The following is a 16,878-nucleotide window of genomic DNA, read 5'->3' on the forward strand; positions in this document are numbered from 1 at the left end:
ATATTTATAAACCTTACTAGCCTAGGGAGAGTAAGGGTCGATCCTCAGAGGAGCAAAGTTATGATTAGTGAATTTTCAGTTTAAAATATATTTTTAGTAGATTTGCACTTACAATTTATTACCTAGAAAGTAACTAGATTTATTAAAAATATTATTAAGAAATTTTATCTATATTAAAATTAATCCTAAAAGGAAAAAGTAGATAAAATATGATTTTTGGGAATTATTAAAAAAAATTTTCAGAATTATTTTGAATTTATAATAAAATAAAATAAATTTAACCGTCCAGATGTTGGAGGCGTTGGAACCGTCTGGATGTTGGCTAGCTGCTCCAAGACTAACTTGTAGACAAAGGTGAACAGATAGAGATGAGGGGAAGAAATAATGATCAAACCTCTTTGTCACACCCGCCAAGGCCCAACGTGATCAAGACTCTTCCACTTCTCCAGCAGCTCTTGCTCTAGAATGCCCTTGATCTACCCAAATCTCATTAAAACTATGAGAACTCAAGAACAATTGCACACAAGCCAATAAATCTTGGATTAAGATTGAAACAAGAGTGATTATTACATTGGATTGTGAGGGGTTTATATACGGAAGAGAGGGAAATGATGAACATTGGATTAAATATAATGCCAACAATATTGTAAAGCAAAAACTTATAGAAAAATTAAATCTTCATGAATCTAATGTCAAAAAATTCATCAAAAATCAGATTTCAAATCAAAAAATGTCTCTTGGAGTATGATGTCATAAAAATCCATAAAACGCTTAAATCCACAAAATTCAAATCTTTATTCTGAAATGGATTTAATCATTTTAGGCTTGATTACAAGCATATATAACCAATTTAATTTAAATAAACTTGTAAATATATTCATTTTAACCTATTAAGAATGTATGTTATTAGAGGTTGCAGGCATTGACTCATGCACCTGCCTAGTATTGGCCTGGCATCTCGGGCAATTGGCATCGGTGGGCCCTCCCACTGGCGATAGCGATGTTTCTGGATGCTCCTACTAGCACTATCACTGCTGACAGCTGCTGCCCTTTGATGTAACACAACAATGCTGGGATCAAACGGCTCGTGTTACACCACAGGGAGAAGAAGATAATCAATGATGCAAACACTGACGGATGATGCAGGCATAGTAAAATCAATGAGAATATACAATGTAAACCACTGACGTGGGGCGAAGGACAAGATAAATGACCCGAGGGGTCTAGGGAAGCGGACAAGCTCCCAATGACCCAAGAGACTAGATCGAAGGCCAACGGGGTGGAGGACAATTACTGTCCACAAGCGTCCACGACAATCGTTGAGAGTGATATGAATCCGACACTAGGAAAAAAATTCCCAATCTCTCTATTTGGTGGCTAAACCTATGATTCAAAAATTCCTGGTAGAGGAGCAAGCGAGATGACAATGAAGAAAGTAATAATACTGGGTAGAAGGGGAGAGACAATGTGACATGCGGGCTAGGACTCGGAAGACGTGGCAGTCGTAACTGATCATCGGAGAGGAAGTCAGAGGATCCCAAGCTCAACTGAGGGTATCATGACCACTGGTCAATTGACTAGGTGACGACGGCAAATGGCGAACAGCCTCGGACAGGAGATGAATGGTCCAAGCAGCAATAGGGTACATGAAGCACGCTATCTAGGTCCCGCGGGCTACACGACGGTCAAAACGACAGTGGGGCAGCGACCGAAATGGCAGTCAACGGCGGCTGCAAGGCGGTTGTGCATATGCTGCCGGCAATTGTGAGGCGGTGGACCGAGGGGGGGCAGCACTCGTGTATGGGCGCGGGTGGCAGATCGGCGTGTGCGGCTGGAGGGGGCAAGCCAACGGTTGTGTGAGGCTGATATGGGGCTTTCATTTGCATCTGTTGAAGGAAGATGAAGGGCCACAACAGTGGCTGTGGCTGGGTGGCAGCGGCGAGTGTTTCAGACAGTGAGCATTGGCGGCGTGATACGACAGAGCTTCTACAGATGAGCGAGGATACGTGACAGCAGCCAGCGGTGACGGCAACAACATTGGTGACAATGAACCTGGTGGCGGTGGATCGTCTGGTGTCGGCTCCCTCAAATGTACTCTAGAAAGCAACAAGGTAGGTCTCCATGGAGGAGAAGGGTGGGAACCGTAAAGAGAAGCACAACTCAAATTTCCATTTCTCAAAGTGGAATTCCAGATGGTCCTTTGGGCATACCTTCTCTTATATAGGGTGGGAAGGGTTGCCCTAATGGGCCAAATTAGGGGAAACATCCAAAGTGAGAAGGACATTCCCCTAATGGCTCGAATAAAACCAAAAACATGAAAAAAGACGCAAGGAGCCTAAAACATAGGAGACCTATCATCAAGCTTGATACTTGAAGCTCGGGCTCTTCGCATTGGCTCGGACTCTACGGTGTGGATGCTGACGAACTTGGGCTTGGTCATCCGGATGGCCCTCCATCACCCTTGCCCTTGGCAGCCCGAATGGGTACCGTTGAGGCTGGTACACACTCGCACAATTGCTAGTACATGTAATGTTCACGACTGGCGGTGCCTATGCAATTTGCCAAACAACATCTTAAATAACTTTTTGGATGCCATTTTAGATGGTTTTCTTGTAGATCAAAGCCAACAACCTATCTTTGAGACTATTGTTGGAAAATCTTGGGATTGTAATCAATAAGATCCGTACTTGATTACAGTATGGAATATCAAATTTAAAATGAATCTGAAAACCAAAACATATGAAAAGAACCATCACCTTTGCATGGATGGAATCTGTGATTCTTGCTTCATTGAGTAAGAATTTTCAAGAATTTGACATCTCTGGCCTCTAGAAACATCTATCCACGAGGCACAGATGGTGACTCAGGTCTAAGGACCACTTTGACATATCAAAAGTCATCCATGCATTTTATCATTCTAAAAAGTACATTTTGTCCAAAAGACTTGATTATGAGACATAGGTCCGGGATAAATTATATTTCACGCAGTAAGTCACATGTTACATAATTCTTCCTCCTTGTCATAATTTTACTACAAATTATGCATAACTAAGGTAATGAATTTGAACTCTACTTTTTAAGTTCATTTTAGTGTACTAATTATATTGGCAAGAAAATTCTAAAAAGGGAGATAACACAATAAAAAATGGGTTTATGAAACAACAACTGCATGCACGGCCCCTAGAATATGGGTATTGCACACAACTGAAGTTGCTAGGATGGAAGACACAACCGAAGCCATGCACAGCCACACCCCTCAAGGTAATTGAAGCTTGATGAACTCAAAATTAGGGTATTAACTTTTTTTGATATTTGAGATGATCAATAATAATTTATAAAACTTTGCTCATAGAACAATTTGATTAGTTCGTGATGAGAAAGGGTTGTTCCTACAAGGGACATATATTAAGGCTTAAATAATATTTAAATCATGATTGAAGAGGGATGAGACGAGATACATATAAAATAGGGTATTCTGATGTGATGAATACAAGATGGTGAGAGGGAGATACTAATTATTTAATAAGGATGCTATGAATGATAATATGAGGAATAGGTAGGAGGACGTGGATATATCAAATGGAAATGAGAGAGTGAGATAGATGAAGACATGAAGTGATGATGGAAGTATAAGATGAATAAGAAGATAGGATGATGAGATGGTGAATGGATGATGGTGAAATAAAATGGTGGAATAAGAAATGATAATGATCTAACTAGTGGATGTGATGGAAGAATGGATAGTTGGCTGTGAGATGGAGAAGAATATGATGGACTAGATGATTAAGGGATTTTATACGAGACGAAAGTGATGAGATCAAGATCAGAGATGAATGTGGAAGGGTGAGATGATGGAAGAAGGTGATGAGAATGAGGATGCACATCTAACTAAAGGGATGTGAAGGAGACAACCAATGTAAGGCAATAGACTAACCTTAGATCCCTATATTCCATTGGGATCAAGGAAATTTTCTAATACAGATCAGGCTCTTGACTCCCAGTACTCAAGGCACCAAGAACACTCTAGATGGACCTTCAAAACTTTAATTTCTTTCGACCTTCCTCTCTAGGAGAAACTAAGTGATGGCGTAGCCCTCAAGTTATCTAGGTATTTTTTTCTAAGTTTAGGTTAAATTTTCATGTTTTAGTTTAGGGTTTTCCCTTTTTAACTCATGGGGCCTATATATAGGACCCCTAGGGTAAGAAGAAGACAAGTCTCATTTTGGAAAACAAGAAGAGTCCGTCCCGTTCCCGTGTGAGAAGAAGAAAGAAAAGAGGGTGAGAGAGAGTAGGGGAGAACGGAACGGGGCAGACCTTGGCCGCCCGTCCCGTTCCGCCCCCCGCCCCTCCTGTTCCGTCGTGATATGCCGATGGAATCCTAGGTGGCTGCCGCCGCCGTCACCGGGGTCCCAGGTCGCAGGGCCGTCGTCCGCCACACGGGTCGCCAAGGGGCCACCGCCCGCCGCACAGGGCTGCTGCCCACGCAAGGGCCTGCCGTCCTCGCACGGGGCCGCCACCGCCGCACGAGGCTGCCGCCCTCTCACGGAGTCGCCGCCCTTGCCTAGGCTGTCGCCCGTCGCTACACCCGACCGCCGCTCGCTACAATCCTCAGCTGTCGCACGCCGTCATCCTCTACCGGCGTTGCTTCCGCCTTCGGATGCCGCACGTCGCTGCCCTCAGCTGCCGCCCCCCCCTCGCACCGGACCGCTGCACGACGCCGCCTCCGGTCGCCGATGCCGCCGTCACCTCCGGTCGCCCGCGATGTCCACGGCCCGCCGCACGCCGCCGCCCCTAGCCATTGCATGTCGCTGCCTCGGCTGCCGTAAGCCGCCGTATCGTTCACCACCGTCTTTGTCATCCGGCCAGCTGAACAGGCCTGCCCACCAGTCGTCGGCCCTCCCAACGCCTCGACGACTATCCGTGGAGCGCTGACCAAGTGGAGATAGCGACACCCTCGGCTTCTACGAATTGAGGCCCCCCTCGCAGGACTTTTCCGGGACACCCCTCCTAGAGCGGGCCGTGCCGTCCAAGATAATCATCCCCGAGCAGGACGACGATGCTCATCCGACGCACGAATGGGATGATGATGCTCGTCACCATTCGAGACAGGTGTCGCGTCAGCCGAGGATGGCAGCGAGCGCAGCCATGGGTGGCGGCGAGCGGCAGCTGGCTGTAGCGGCGGGAGAGGTGTAGGGTTGACCTGCGATACATCGTCAAATGGGACAGACGTCCCACTAGTGCTCGGGCGATCGGCGGTGATGCTGGCAATACGCCGAGAGCTGGGGCATGGAGCGGGGGCCGGGGTCATGCCCACATCCGCTATCTAGATGTACCCAACCCAAGGGTCGGGGGTCGTACCCGTTTGCGAGATCCTCGTCAGCGCGATAATCATCCTCGCGTATCAGATCCAGGTCTCCAGGCGGGTCCTGTGTGGTCTCTTCCATATCGATCAAGAGAGCCGAAGATGAACACTGGCTGGCTTGGTGCTCTCTACCTTGGCACTTGAAGCATGTAAGTGGTGCTTGACTGACGGTAATGCTGCGGGCTAGAGTATCGCTCATGACGGCCCAAGCGGGTGGGGTGGAACCCACGGAGGTGACAGGGGCGGTTCCTTGCCCTCCGGTAGTCTAGGAGGCCCGAATGATAGCGGGCGGTGCGGGGCGAGCGGATGTCGCTCAGGGCGTAGTGTGAGAGGCGTGCGCGGGGCTTCGTCGCCCGGATGCTCCATGTGCTCCACTAGGTGGTAGGCTTCGTCGACCTCTACGGGGTTGCACTTAAGAACTTCGCTGCGCAGGGTTGGTCGAAGCCCGTGGGCAAACAGACCGATGATGACTCGTGGGTCCTCCTCGAATCGACATCGCATCTGGCATTCCTCGAAAGCCTCGATATATTCCGTCACAGAGAGTTGACCCTGCCTAAGGTCAAGCCACGTGAGGAACAATGGCATCTGGTACTATTGTGGCATGTACTTACTCCTCATCTTCTGCGCCATGTCGGCCCAGGACGTGATGGGCCGTCCTCGTCGCTCGGCGGTGACTCGCTCGTTCTCCCAGAAGATCTTGGCCTGTCCGTCAAGTCTCGTCTCCACGTATTCGATGCATAAGTCGTCGTCCATGCGGTACCACCGAAAATAGGAATTCATGCTCAACTCCCAGTCGCTGAATTCCTTGGGTTTTCTCGACCCCTTGAAGACGGTGACGTCGGCACGCACGCTCCTTTAGATCCTAGCGGAGTGCTCCTCTCGTCAATGTTCATCATCGTCTGAATGTCGTTGGGGATCCGGGTGATCCTCGTGATGCGGGTTGACGCGTCGTTGAGGCAGGGTCGGGTGGCGATCGTGGTCATCCCAGTCTCGAGGACAACTGTCGCAAGGCGCGTGGATATCGGGCATCGCGCGTGATGGGTATCGGGGAACCTCATCATGTTCCTCGTACCAGCGGGGGTAAGGTGGCAAGACGTGGTCGTCACGGCATGCCGGTGGGTCGACGTCGTATCTATGATCGTTTGGCTAGACGTAGTCGTCGCGGCGGGACGATAGGTTGGCATCGTAATCACGATCGTAGCGCGGGACGTATTCGTCAGGGTGGGACGGTCGGTCACGTATCGTTGGCCATGGCGTTAGACGTGTTCATCTCGACGAGCCGGTGGGTCGGCTGCATAACCACGGTCGTCGTGCCGGACATAGGCATCTCAGCGGGCCGGTATGTCGGCCTCCGATCTTCGGTCGTATGGTCGGATGTACTCGTCTCGGCGGACCGGTAAATCGGACTTGTACCCACGATCGGAGTCGTTCCGTGGGTATCGTCTATCCCGAGCGCAGACGTCCGGTGTGTCGCGTGCGGGGTCTCGGGCGGGGCCCTGATCTCGAAGCTCCTCGTCTGGCCTCTAGTCGTGCTCCTCGTATTCATCATCGTCATAAGGACTCCTCAGACGATCTAAGTGTCGCGCGATGTGGGACGGGTTGTGGGCTCGCTTTGGAGCCACGAGAGCCGGTATGGCGTTGGGTACGGGAGGTAGTGGGTGCGTGAGCAACCGCTCAACGTGCTCGGTGCAGTCAGCTATGGTGCGGAGATACGCCCCTTGCTCCTCGGATGGGTCCTCCCGGAGTCAGTGTTGTCGGCGCGGTCGTCCTCATGCGCGTCCTGCTCCTTGGTCGCGTGTGGCGGCAGCCCTCGGCAAAGCCTCATCAACGGGAGCCTTCCCGTGTGGGCGACGACTTGTCGTTGCCCTATCCTCATTTTCACTAAGTGACGAGGCACCTAGTGATCTCGGGGAGTTCCAAAGGGACCGTTGAGGTCCACGACGTGCACCGATGTGATCGCGAGTACGTGTCGGTCGGGGGGCACTCGCGTCGGCAAGTGCGGTCTGGGCGGGTTCCGTAGGTGGCTGTGATGGGCCGCCTACGGATGTCGCGAGACGATGTTCCGAGAGGGCCGTGCAGGAGCCTCTCTCGTTGGGCGACGATACGGCGCGTCTCAGGGAGGTCGAACCTCCGGGTTGTGCCCTCCTGCTAGATCGCGTCTCGATAGCCATGTCCTAGGGTAACCTAGATGGTTTACGAAAAAACCATGCAATGCAAGGATGACGTCTAAGCGGAGTCGGAGACGTGTTGTGAGCGTCCACAGCCGGGCTCTGATACCAATATGATGTAGGACGGACATCTAGACATCATCCCATCATCACCGAGTATGATGGCTTGACAACGATAAATGATACGTATCGGGAGACGGCGGTGTCGTCGTCCGATGGGTGACCCTGATGGGTTATGTAACTACGTGTTGAAGAATGTCCTACATGTCGTACGTGCAGGCGCCGACTCGATGGAGGTGCTGAGCTCCTAGCTTGGACGGGTCGCAGAGTGACGGCGGCGGAGGTCTCTCGAACCTTGTCGGAGTGACGAAGACGTCTACGACTGAATGGACTCGGTCCGCAGGGCTCGCACGTAACGGGCATACTCGTCCGTACTGGTAAGACACTCAAAGACGTAGGTTTTATCTCGTTTAACCTCACTCACCTACCTAGCCCAAGCGCGGTGGAGTCGGAACGAAAATACACTGAAAAGAGTAAATAAATGAGCGTCGGAGAGTACGGCGTACCTCGACGACGGGCTTGTAGTGCGGTGGTTCGTCGACAGCTGGAGTGGAGCGGGTTGAATGGTGGGCGCCTGAGAAGTCACGGCGGCTCAACGCGCAGTGGTGGTGCTGGAACGATGCAAACGGCGACGGAGGGGAGGTGGAGTCGAAAGTGCTTGCGTTCGTGCGATTCAGCTGGTTCGGCTCGTATGGAGTGACGCGACAGCTCGGTCAGCTCGTTCGGACCCTTTGACCAAGTCAACCAGACCATCAGAATCGTCGGCCATGGTCAGGTTGACCAGTTCGACCAGCCCGGTTGATCGGGTCGGATCGGACTGGCCGATAGGGTCGTCCGACCGATCGGGTCGATCCGACCGCTCGGTCGTCCAGGCGTTTGACCGGATGCGGGAATGGCCAGCTCGCGGCGTCAGCGGCGGCGCAGCTCGGCGGGGCGGCAGCAGTGGCCTATGGCGGACGCGGCAGCTCGGCAGTGGCGACGAGGGCGCGAGAGTGGCTGAAAACGCGGTAGAGGAGTCGGCAGCGGCGATGGGGACGGCGGCGACAGTGCGCATGGCGATCTGCACGAAGGCCGCCGGTGGCGCGCGGGGCAGGCGATGGAGGATGGGAGGGGAGATGAGGGGGCGTGGCGCTCAGGAGAGTCGGCGGCGCTTCCCCCCTTCTCTCCCCTTCTTCCTCCTTCCTTTCCCCTTCTTCCTCCTCTTCTTCTTCCTTCCCTTGTTCACTTCTAAACAGGTCTAAACTTTCTTAGGGCGCCGCCTCTTCCCTTATAAGGGGGAAAGGATGGGCCCTAAGCGGGCTACAAAGGTCCCTTTGGGGAACCCTTATAAGTGGGCTCCCCCATTACAAATAAAAGGGAAAACGCATGAATAAAAGGGGGGAAAAGAGAGGGGAAAGGGCCAAGGGGGGAGGAAGGGTCAACGGACGGTCCGCTCCCCCTTGGCGACAAAACATGGACGAACGAAGGTGTCGCGTGCACGAAAAAACATGAAAAAAATGAGACGAAGAGAACGGAAAAGACAAAACACATGAGAGAAATAGAGACGAGAAAACAGAATGGATAACTGAGCATGATCACCAGGCTTTCGACGTCGTGGGTGCGAGGCGCGGATAACGTCGATGACGGTCTTTGATGGCGTACGCCATCACTAAGCTTAAAGATAGATTTCACAGAACATTGAGGCTCTATTTACAAATCCAAATATAGATGGAAAGAGGAGGGAAAAAGGAAACTTCAATCATTAATAATTAATTTAATAAAAATAAAAATATAATTATGGATATGTGTTATATCAGCTAGTGTAGGCCACTAAAGTAGAACACAACATTGATCAGGTTATGCTCACACGGAAGAGATGTTAAATCATTTTGAATTATTACTTCCACTTTTATATAGGCCCACAATTTTTAGTTTCCTTCCATATGGGATATGATGTAATACGATGTCGGCCGGGATCGAGCGGCTCGTATTACGTCACAGGAATTATGATGCGATGACGTGAGATGTAATTCAATGCACGGGAAAATAGCGGATGAGCAGTAGAGGGAATCGATGGATAACGGTGTCGGCCGTGCCGGTCAACGAGAGAAGAATGATCCCTAGATCAAACTCCCAAATGACCCGCGAAATCAACTAGACGTCTAGACAATGAGGGGTGTATGACGGCCCTGGAGTGTTCGGCGTCTAGGTCAAAGAATATCCGTCAACCTCAAAGAATTCCTACACTCGACGACGATGGCTATCCTATCCGTGAATTGTAATGAAAATAATGGCAGAGGACGTGATAGTGGAAGACGAGACTGGAAAAGATAATAAATGCTGGTAAACGGAGGGGAGACGAGACTAACCTTAAGTCCCGCTAATTCACGGCGTCAAATCTCGTTCTGGCAGGTGATGTGGTGTAGATGGTAACGTGTTGGTAGACGACTCTAGCGTGATTGCTCGGACGTCGGACCGATGAGCGCAGGAGGTGATCAAGTCAACCGACCTTGGGACCACGGCAAAGGATGTGGCAGCAAACGGGCACGCGCGGAGGTGTTTTGGTGCGTGCGCACGGGCCGGCGCGAGGAGCACGATGTGCGCACTGGCGAGCGGACGCACCGCACAATGGTCGCAGGCGAGGGCGCGCGGACGCCTGCAGCGGCAGGCGGAGAGGCGCGCGGGAGGGGTACCCTCTCGCGCGGGCGCCGGGCGATGAACGGTGTAAGGGTGGTCGAGCGGGAGGCGAGGGCTAGGGGCCAAAAATCGAGAGGAAAGAAGTGTGGGAGAATTGAGGGTTCAAGAATGGTAATGGGGAAGGGTCAAGAACGAGATGGGGAAAGGACCAAGAACGAGATGGGACGGATCAAGAACGAGATGGGAAGGATCAAGAACGAGATGGGGGGGTTCAAGAACGTGAAGGGATGGATCAAGAATAAGATGGGGAGGGTTCAAGAACGTGGAGGGACGGATCAAGAACGAGATGGGAAGGGTCAAGAACGAGATGGGGGGGTTCAAGAACGTGAAGGGATGGATCAAGAACGAGATGGGAAGGATCAAGAACGAGATGGGGGGGTTCAAGAACGTGAAGGGATGGATCAAGAACGAGATGGGACGGATCAAGAACGAGATGGGAAGGATCAAGAACGAGATGGGGAGGGTTCAAGAATGTGGAGGGACGGATCAAGAACGAGATGGGAAGGGTCAAGAACGAGATGGGAAGGATCAAGAACGAGATGGGAAGGATCAAGAACGAGATGGGAAGGATCAAGAACGAGATGGGGGAGTTCAAGAATGTGAAGGGATGGATCAAGAACGAGATGGGAAGGTTCAAGAACGTGATGGGAAGGATCAAGAACGAGATGGGGAGGGTTCAAGAATGTGGAGGGACGGATCAAGAACGAGATGGGAAGGTTCAAGAACGTGATGGGAAGGATTAAGAAGTTCAAGAAACTGGGTGGGACGTGGTAGAATCAAGAAACGGGGCAAGGGGAAGGAATCAAGAAACCGTGGGGGAGGGGAAAGAGGGGAAATTCAAGAAATGTGGGAGGATGTTCAAGAACGGTGGTGGGGTGGATCAAGAACGAAGAGAAGGGTGGGATATGGATCAGGAATGGCGGAAGGGTGGGAAAAGGTACCAAGAAATGGCTTTCTTGAACTGTAACAACCAAGAAAGAGGAGTTCTTGATGGATCTGGGGTGTGCTTCCTCGACGGAGCAGATTTCCCCTGTTGATGGCGTGTCGGCGATGCTTCTTGAATCTCCCAAGACCCCCGGAGTAATCTCGACGAAGGCCTCTTTCGATTCTTGATGGCGGCGGCTTCTTGAAACTCTTTCCTCGCACCGGAGTGATCTCGACGGTGCGCTTTAACACGTCTCCCTCGGAGTGATCTCGACGTGGGGTGGGGCTAGCCAAACCCCCTACACTACTCTCTAAGATAGGGGGGAGACGAATTGTGAATAAACTTTTCAACAATGCCTCCCAAGGTGTTCCTTGGGTATGCCATCCCCTTATATAGTGAGGATGGGTGCCAAGTGAACGTGGGAGAGGACGAACCGTCGCGAGACGTGGTTCGGCCTCTCCTTACAAATTCAAAATACAAACATAAAAAGTAAAAACGACGAGGAAGGGGCCCAACAACATTGGCCCAGTCCACGAATCCGAAAATACAAACACACATGAAAATGAGCATAAGTAAAAAGATAAAAGTTCTTACGCGGGTACTTAAACCCCGGGTGGCGAGCGTTGGCGCGAGCTGCTCAGCGTGGCTGACGACGTCCCGTCGTGTCATCCTCGAGATGGTTCTTCATCATCGTGGCGTCGTCCTCGAGATGGTCCTCCATCAGGATAACTTTACTTGCACTTCAGAGAAGTGTGTCTCGATGCCTAGGGCCAAGGGAATATGACCTATGGGCCTATCATGATGAATAAGATGCATAAGAAGAGAATGGGCTCATGGCCAACCTGGCCTGATGGCCGTCGCAATTATTACTTCTTTTGAATTAGTGGATTTAATCTTGACTGTCGATATTTTTTGAGAATACCAATGGTTAAGATATGTTCCCATATATATATATACATATATATATATTTCTTCAGTAGTGAATCAGAGGCAGCCGCTGACATGGACGAATGAGGACGGGCCATCTGGAAATGAAAGCTGACTGGTTTGAGGGCCACCAGAACTTAAGAGGGTACATGGCAGCCAATTAATCACAGCCATTGAACACTCTATGACGGTGATTGAACCGCCAAAGGGTAACTTCATCTTTTTCTATCCAAAGACATTGTCGGCGAGCAAATTCCAGTGATGAGAAGGCAAATCTCCATCCAATGACTTATGGAAAACAACCAGCAGTGGTCCCATCAACCAGGGATGTCCTTGGAGCATTCCCATCCTATAAAACATGAGTTTACCTGCCAAGAATATAATCTTTTTCACTGATTCCAAAAGTGGATTTGAATTTTGAAGTGGGGAAGATCCTCATTCAATTTTGATTCAATCTTTGATCCTTTCAATCCGAGGAGGTGACATTCTTGGGTTCACATGGCCAGAAGATGAGTAAGAAATGGAAAGTGAAGAAAACAAACCTGAAGGAAAATGTCACAGAGTTGATGGTTTAAACTTGACTATGATAGTCAAATGGCAACCATCAGATGACGATGAAATACGGTGTCGTCAATTGAATAATTTATATAAGAATCATTTAAATTTAAAGTTAAGCCTAAATATTAGTATAAGAGCAATAATATCAAATAAAAAGGGTAGGTTCACGTATAGGCATTCTATCGAACACCTTGCAATCATTCATTTCTAAACTTTATTTTCTTCATTTTTCTCCATTTTTAATTGAATAAAATTTTATAAAAAATTCCTAATACCCCTAAAATATTACCCGTCTTAATCTGCTATTTTTACTACTCATAATTAAATAAAAGATAATTCTCAGTTCTTCATGAAAAATACTAGACTCTCATTTGTGCATTTTTGCAAACACCTTGAATGCCCTCTCAATTAATCCATATTTTATCTTAATTTTCTCTCTTTCTAGATAATCCTTTTCCACTCTAACTATCTATTTATATTATACCCATCCATATCCAAAGGCATTTTCCTACCTTTTCTTTATCTTTGAATTTTTAAAAATATAGAATAATCATAATTTTCCTATTAATATTATCATCCGAATATCTCTTGCCCCTCTCTTCTAACGCCTTAAGAGACAATCCCTGAGAAGACAACATTTTTCGTTGCTATACATCTTGAGTACGATTAAAAATTCATAAATTTCGTTTGATTGAAGTGAAATTAACAACAATGACATATTAAGGACCACTTGCACAACTCTGATATGAATCAACCCGATTGAAAATATGTATAATGCCATTCATGGATACATATGGATCAATTTAGTGAACTCTTCCCAACATAGCACCCACTGTCTGTCATTAATATCTTCACATTAATGGCTATGAAATCAGCTATACCCATCATATGAGTGGGACTAGACATTGATATTATATCCAGATATTTTGGTGTCCTTCTCAAGTATCCTTTGAATAAGAATGTTTGCAACAGATTTTTAAAGACTCGTGATCACCATAATATGATTGCATCCTAATTTCCTTAATCATTGCATGTATTCATGGGCTTCAATTATAATCATCACACATGCATCATAATGAATGTGCAATTTGATTGCATGCACATATATTTCTAATACTTACATGGGCTTCAAAAGTGAAAGGAGGAAGTATCTATTTTCATAGATCAAATGGTCAGATGAATTTCTTTCTGGATAAAAAATAAGGCAGAAGATAAAATAAAACAGGAGATTAAATATGACCATTTGGACAACTTTGTCATTCATTTCATTAGCCTTAGAAGATAAAACTAGTTTTTACATCTCCTCCCTGAATTTAACTTTTAATTTTTCCTTTAAAATATGGTAGATATATGAAACTATCTTCTTCAAAAATTTTAAAATATTTTAATTATTAATCTATATTTAAGATTTATAAAATTATCCATTAATTCGGGTATAAGTATATCCTATAGGTAGATAAGTCCATATTGTCCATTGTTTTTCATTGTCCAGATGGTGTCTGACTAACACAAATATTTGACCGATTTCATATGACCTGGTTATCAATATTTCATATAAATATGGAGTCCTACTCGATGATTTGGCCCATTCACCGGATGGTCAAACATAATATGTCTTTATATACGTGAAAATATCCATCCAATGCATGTTTGAGCTGCACAGTTTGAACAGTAAATCTGGTTATCACTATATGCATAATTTGTTATATGAATAAACATGCATGATATAATGTAAACCCAATAACTAAGGATTGGTTTTTGGGGTTTTATATGCTTAATTAACTATCTAAAATTATATTTTATCCAGAATAATTAGAAACCAATTTAAATTTAGCTATAAAATAATATATGCTCACAAATCACAAAATATCTCTGTCAAGGCGAGATAATCTCATCAACATTTTGCTTTACAAGTTCTGATCACAGTTCTGAGGCAAAAATAATAAGAAAGAAATTAGAAGGAGAGAGCATCCCTCTGCCATGTTGATCACCCCAAACAACGTTTAAACACCAAGGTATTCCCATGACATCCCTCTGAATCTGTGACTGATGGCTCATAGGAATCAATGACTGGATAAAGCAGGGAGAGTCCTCTCAACCCAGAAAGTATCTCAATTATTGGGGAGACTAATCCCATCAAAAGTTTGCTTTACAACTCCTAATTACAGTTGGGGTTGTGCCAAGTTGCAAGGAAGAAGACAAAGAATAGGAAGAAGAATGTGAGACTTGTCCCTCTGTTACCATCGATCAGCGCAGGAGCAGCGGCCATGGCAAAAGTGGTGGAACCCAGTGGTGTCCCTCAACAGGACCTCCCTCCCTGTGATCACAGAGAAAACCTTCAAAAAATCATGGCAATCACCACAAAGCCTCACGTTCTTCATAACCCTGATTGCCTTTCCCAACGGCTCCACCATATGCCCATAAGCCACTGCCAACTTTGCACTGTGGGTGAAGACAAACTCCCTCTTCTGAAACTCCTCTACCTCCTGCAACACAAACCTTGTGTCTGGCTCATACCCATGTTTTATCCCCTCCCGAATCAGTACCTCCAAGCTTGCATATATGTCCCTGCTTCTCTCATGTGCCTTGTCCCTGGCATAGAAGCTCTCAATTGTTGCACCGGCGATGACCCAGCTCTGCGCCGGCCACTTCCTCAGCCCCTTCTCCTTCATCTTCTTCCTTGCTGCCTCTGCACAGCGCCACCGCCCTGCTGCGGCGTACAGATTGGCGGCGAGAATGTGCTCTGCCACGCTCTCCGGCTCCGCCATTAGAACATTCCTCGCGGCCTCCTGCTGCAGTTCACCGGAGCTCCGCCTAAGCAGCGCCGCCCAGGCATGAAGGCTGTCTGGCATGCTCCTCGCCAGCTCTGTAGCCGTCCCCAGCTCACCGCAGGCACCCATGGCATCTAATGTCATAGCATAATTCACCGCCACTGGCGCTCGCTCCAGAAGGAGATTACAGTCAGAGACAGAGCCCCCTCTGGCAAACTTCCAGGCAGTGATCAGCAACCTGAAAGTCTCAGGATCTGGCTCAATTCCCTCTTCCTCCATGGCCTGCCACAACCGCAAAGCTTCGTCCCCCAAACGATGGAGGACGTGGCCACTGATCAGCGCATTCCAGGACACAACATCATGGTCTGCCATGGAGGAGAAGACCCTGGTTGCGTCCTCCATGTTCCCACATCTGGCATACATGGAAAGGAGAGAATTCTGGGCTTGGGTGTCGGTGAGGTGCTCCCCAGACTTGCAGAGGTAGCCATGGAGCTGTCGGCCCAAGTCGGCAAACCCAAGCTCGCCAGAGAGCCGCAGGGCGGTGGTGATGGAGACCCTGTCCATCATCAGTGGCTCTCCAGCCATCTGGCGAAAGAGATCCAGCGCCTCGCAGGGCCGAAGCTCACCGGAGCGGGCAGAGAGGAGGGCGGTGGCGGCGACAACACGGCTCTGGTCATGCTCCCATTTCTGGAAGATCTTCTCTGCCAAGTCAGTGCGGCCGCAGCGCCCATAGGTGCTGAGCAGGGCAGCGGCGACCCAGTCGTCTGAGCTACCACCAGACTTGGTGGCAAAGGCATGGAGCTGCTCGCACACGCCAGGGACCTTCCCAGCAGCAGTGATCGCGGCAGAGAGGGTGTAGTCAGAGAGCTCCACACCCTTTTCAACCATCTCCAGAAAAAGATTCAGAGCCAGGACAGGCTCTTCATTCTGAATAAGTCCGGCAATTAAAGTATTGTAGGTGACACCATTCTTCACCGGGCACCGCTTGAAAGCTCTGGTGGCCGTCTCCACGGAGCCAGACACCAGTAAACCTCTGATCATCTCATTCCAAGAGATGGAATCTCTCTCAGGCATTCTTTCAAACAAGTCCAACACGCCATCTTCAGACCCCAGCTTGGCGTAGAAGGCCATCAGAGAGTTGCCCACGCTGACTTCCAGCTCTAAGCCGGTCTTCACCGCATGAGCATGAACCATCTGAACCGCGCCGCATCGCACGGCCACGGCGCCGCCAATGAGGCAGGATAAGGTGAAGGAGTCCCCGGCCCAGCCCGTCTTCCTCATCTCGCGGAACAGCTCCATAGCTCGACCAGAAGCTCCGTGCTTGACGGCGCCCGAGATGACAGTATTCCACGAGGCGGCGTCCCTCTCAGCCATTCCGTCGAACACCTTCTCTGCCAAGCCCGGGCTTCCAGATCCGACGTAGGCCGCCAT

General features: G+C 48.9%; 1 protein-coding gene and 1 long non-coding RNA gene across 2 annotated transcripts; both read right to left on the bottom strand.

Moving 5' to 3' along the window:
- Nucleotides 1–523: 523 nt before the first annotated feature.
- LOC144712394 (uncharacterized) lies at nt 524–8,815 on the bottom strand. The gene is made up of 2 exons (XR_013583784.1): nt 8,097–8,815; nt 524–1,070 (listed from the first exon to the last, which is right to left on the bottom strand). It is a non-coding gene; the product is annotated as an uncharacterized LOC144712394 (long non-coding RNA).
- A 6,098-nt stretch (nt 8,816–14,913) lies between these two features.
- Nucleotides 14,914–16,878, bottom strand: EMB175 (Pentatricopeptide repeat (PPR) superfamily protein). The gene has a single exon (XM_078586241.1). The coding sequence runs from the start codon at nt 16,876–16,878 to the stop codon at nt 14,914–14,916; it is 1,965 nt and encodes a 654-aa protein (XP_078442367.1).

This window comes from Wolffia australiana, chromosome 14 (genome assembly GCF_029677425.1).
Source record: "Wolffia australiana isolate 7733 chromosome 14, ASM2967742v1".
Lineage (NCBI taxonomy): Eukaryota > Viridiplantae > Streptophyta > Magnoliopsida > Alismatales > Araceae > Wolffia > Wolffia australiana.

Excerpts from the sequence above, each read along its gene's own strand:
- EMB175 (XM_078586241.1), bottom strand. The coding sequence starts at position 16,878 with ATGGCGGCCTACGTCGGATCTGGAAGCCCGGGCTTGGCAGAGAAGGTG.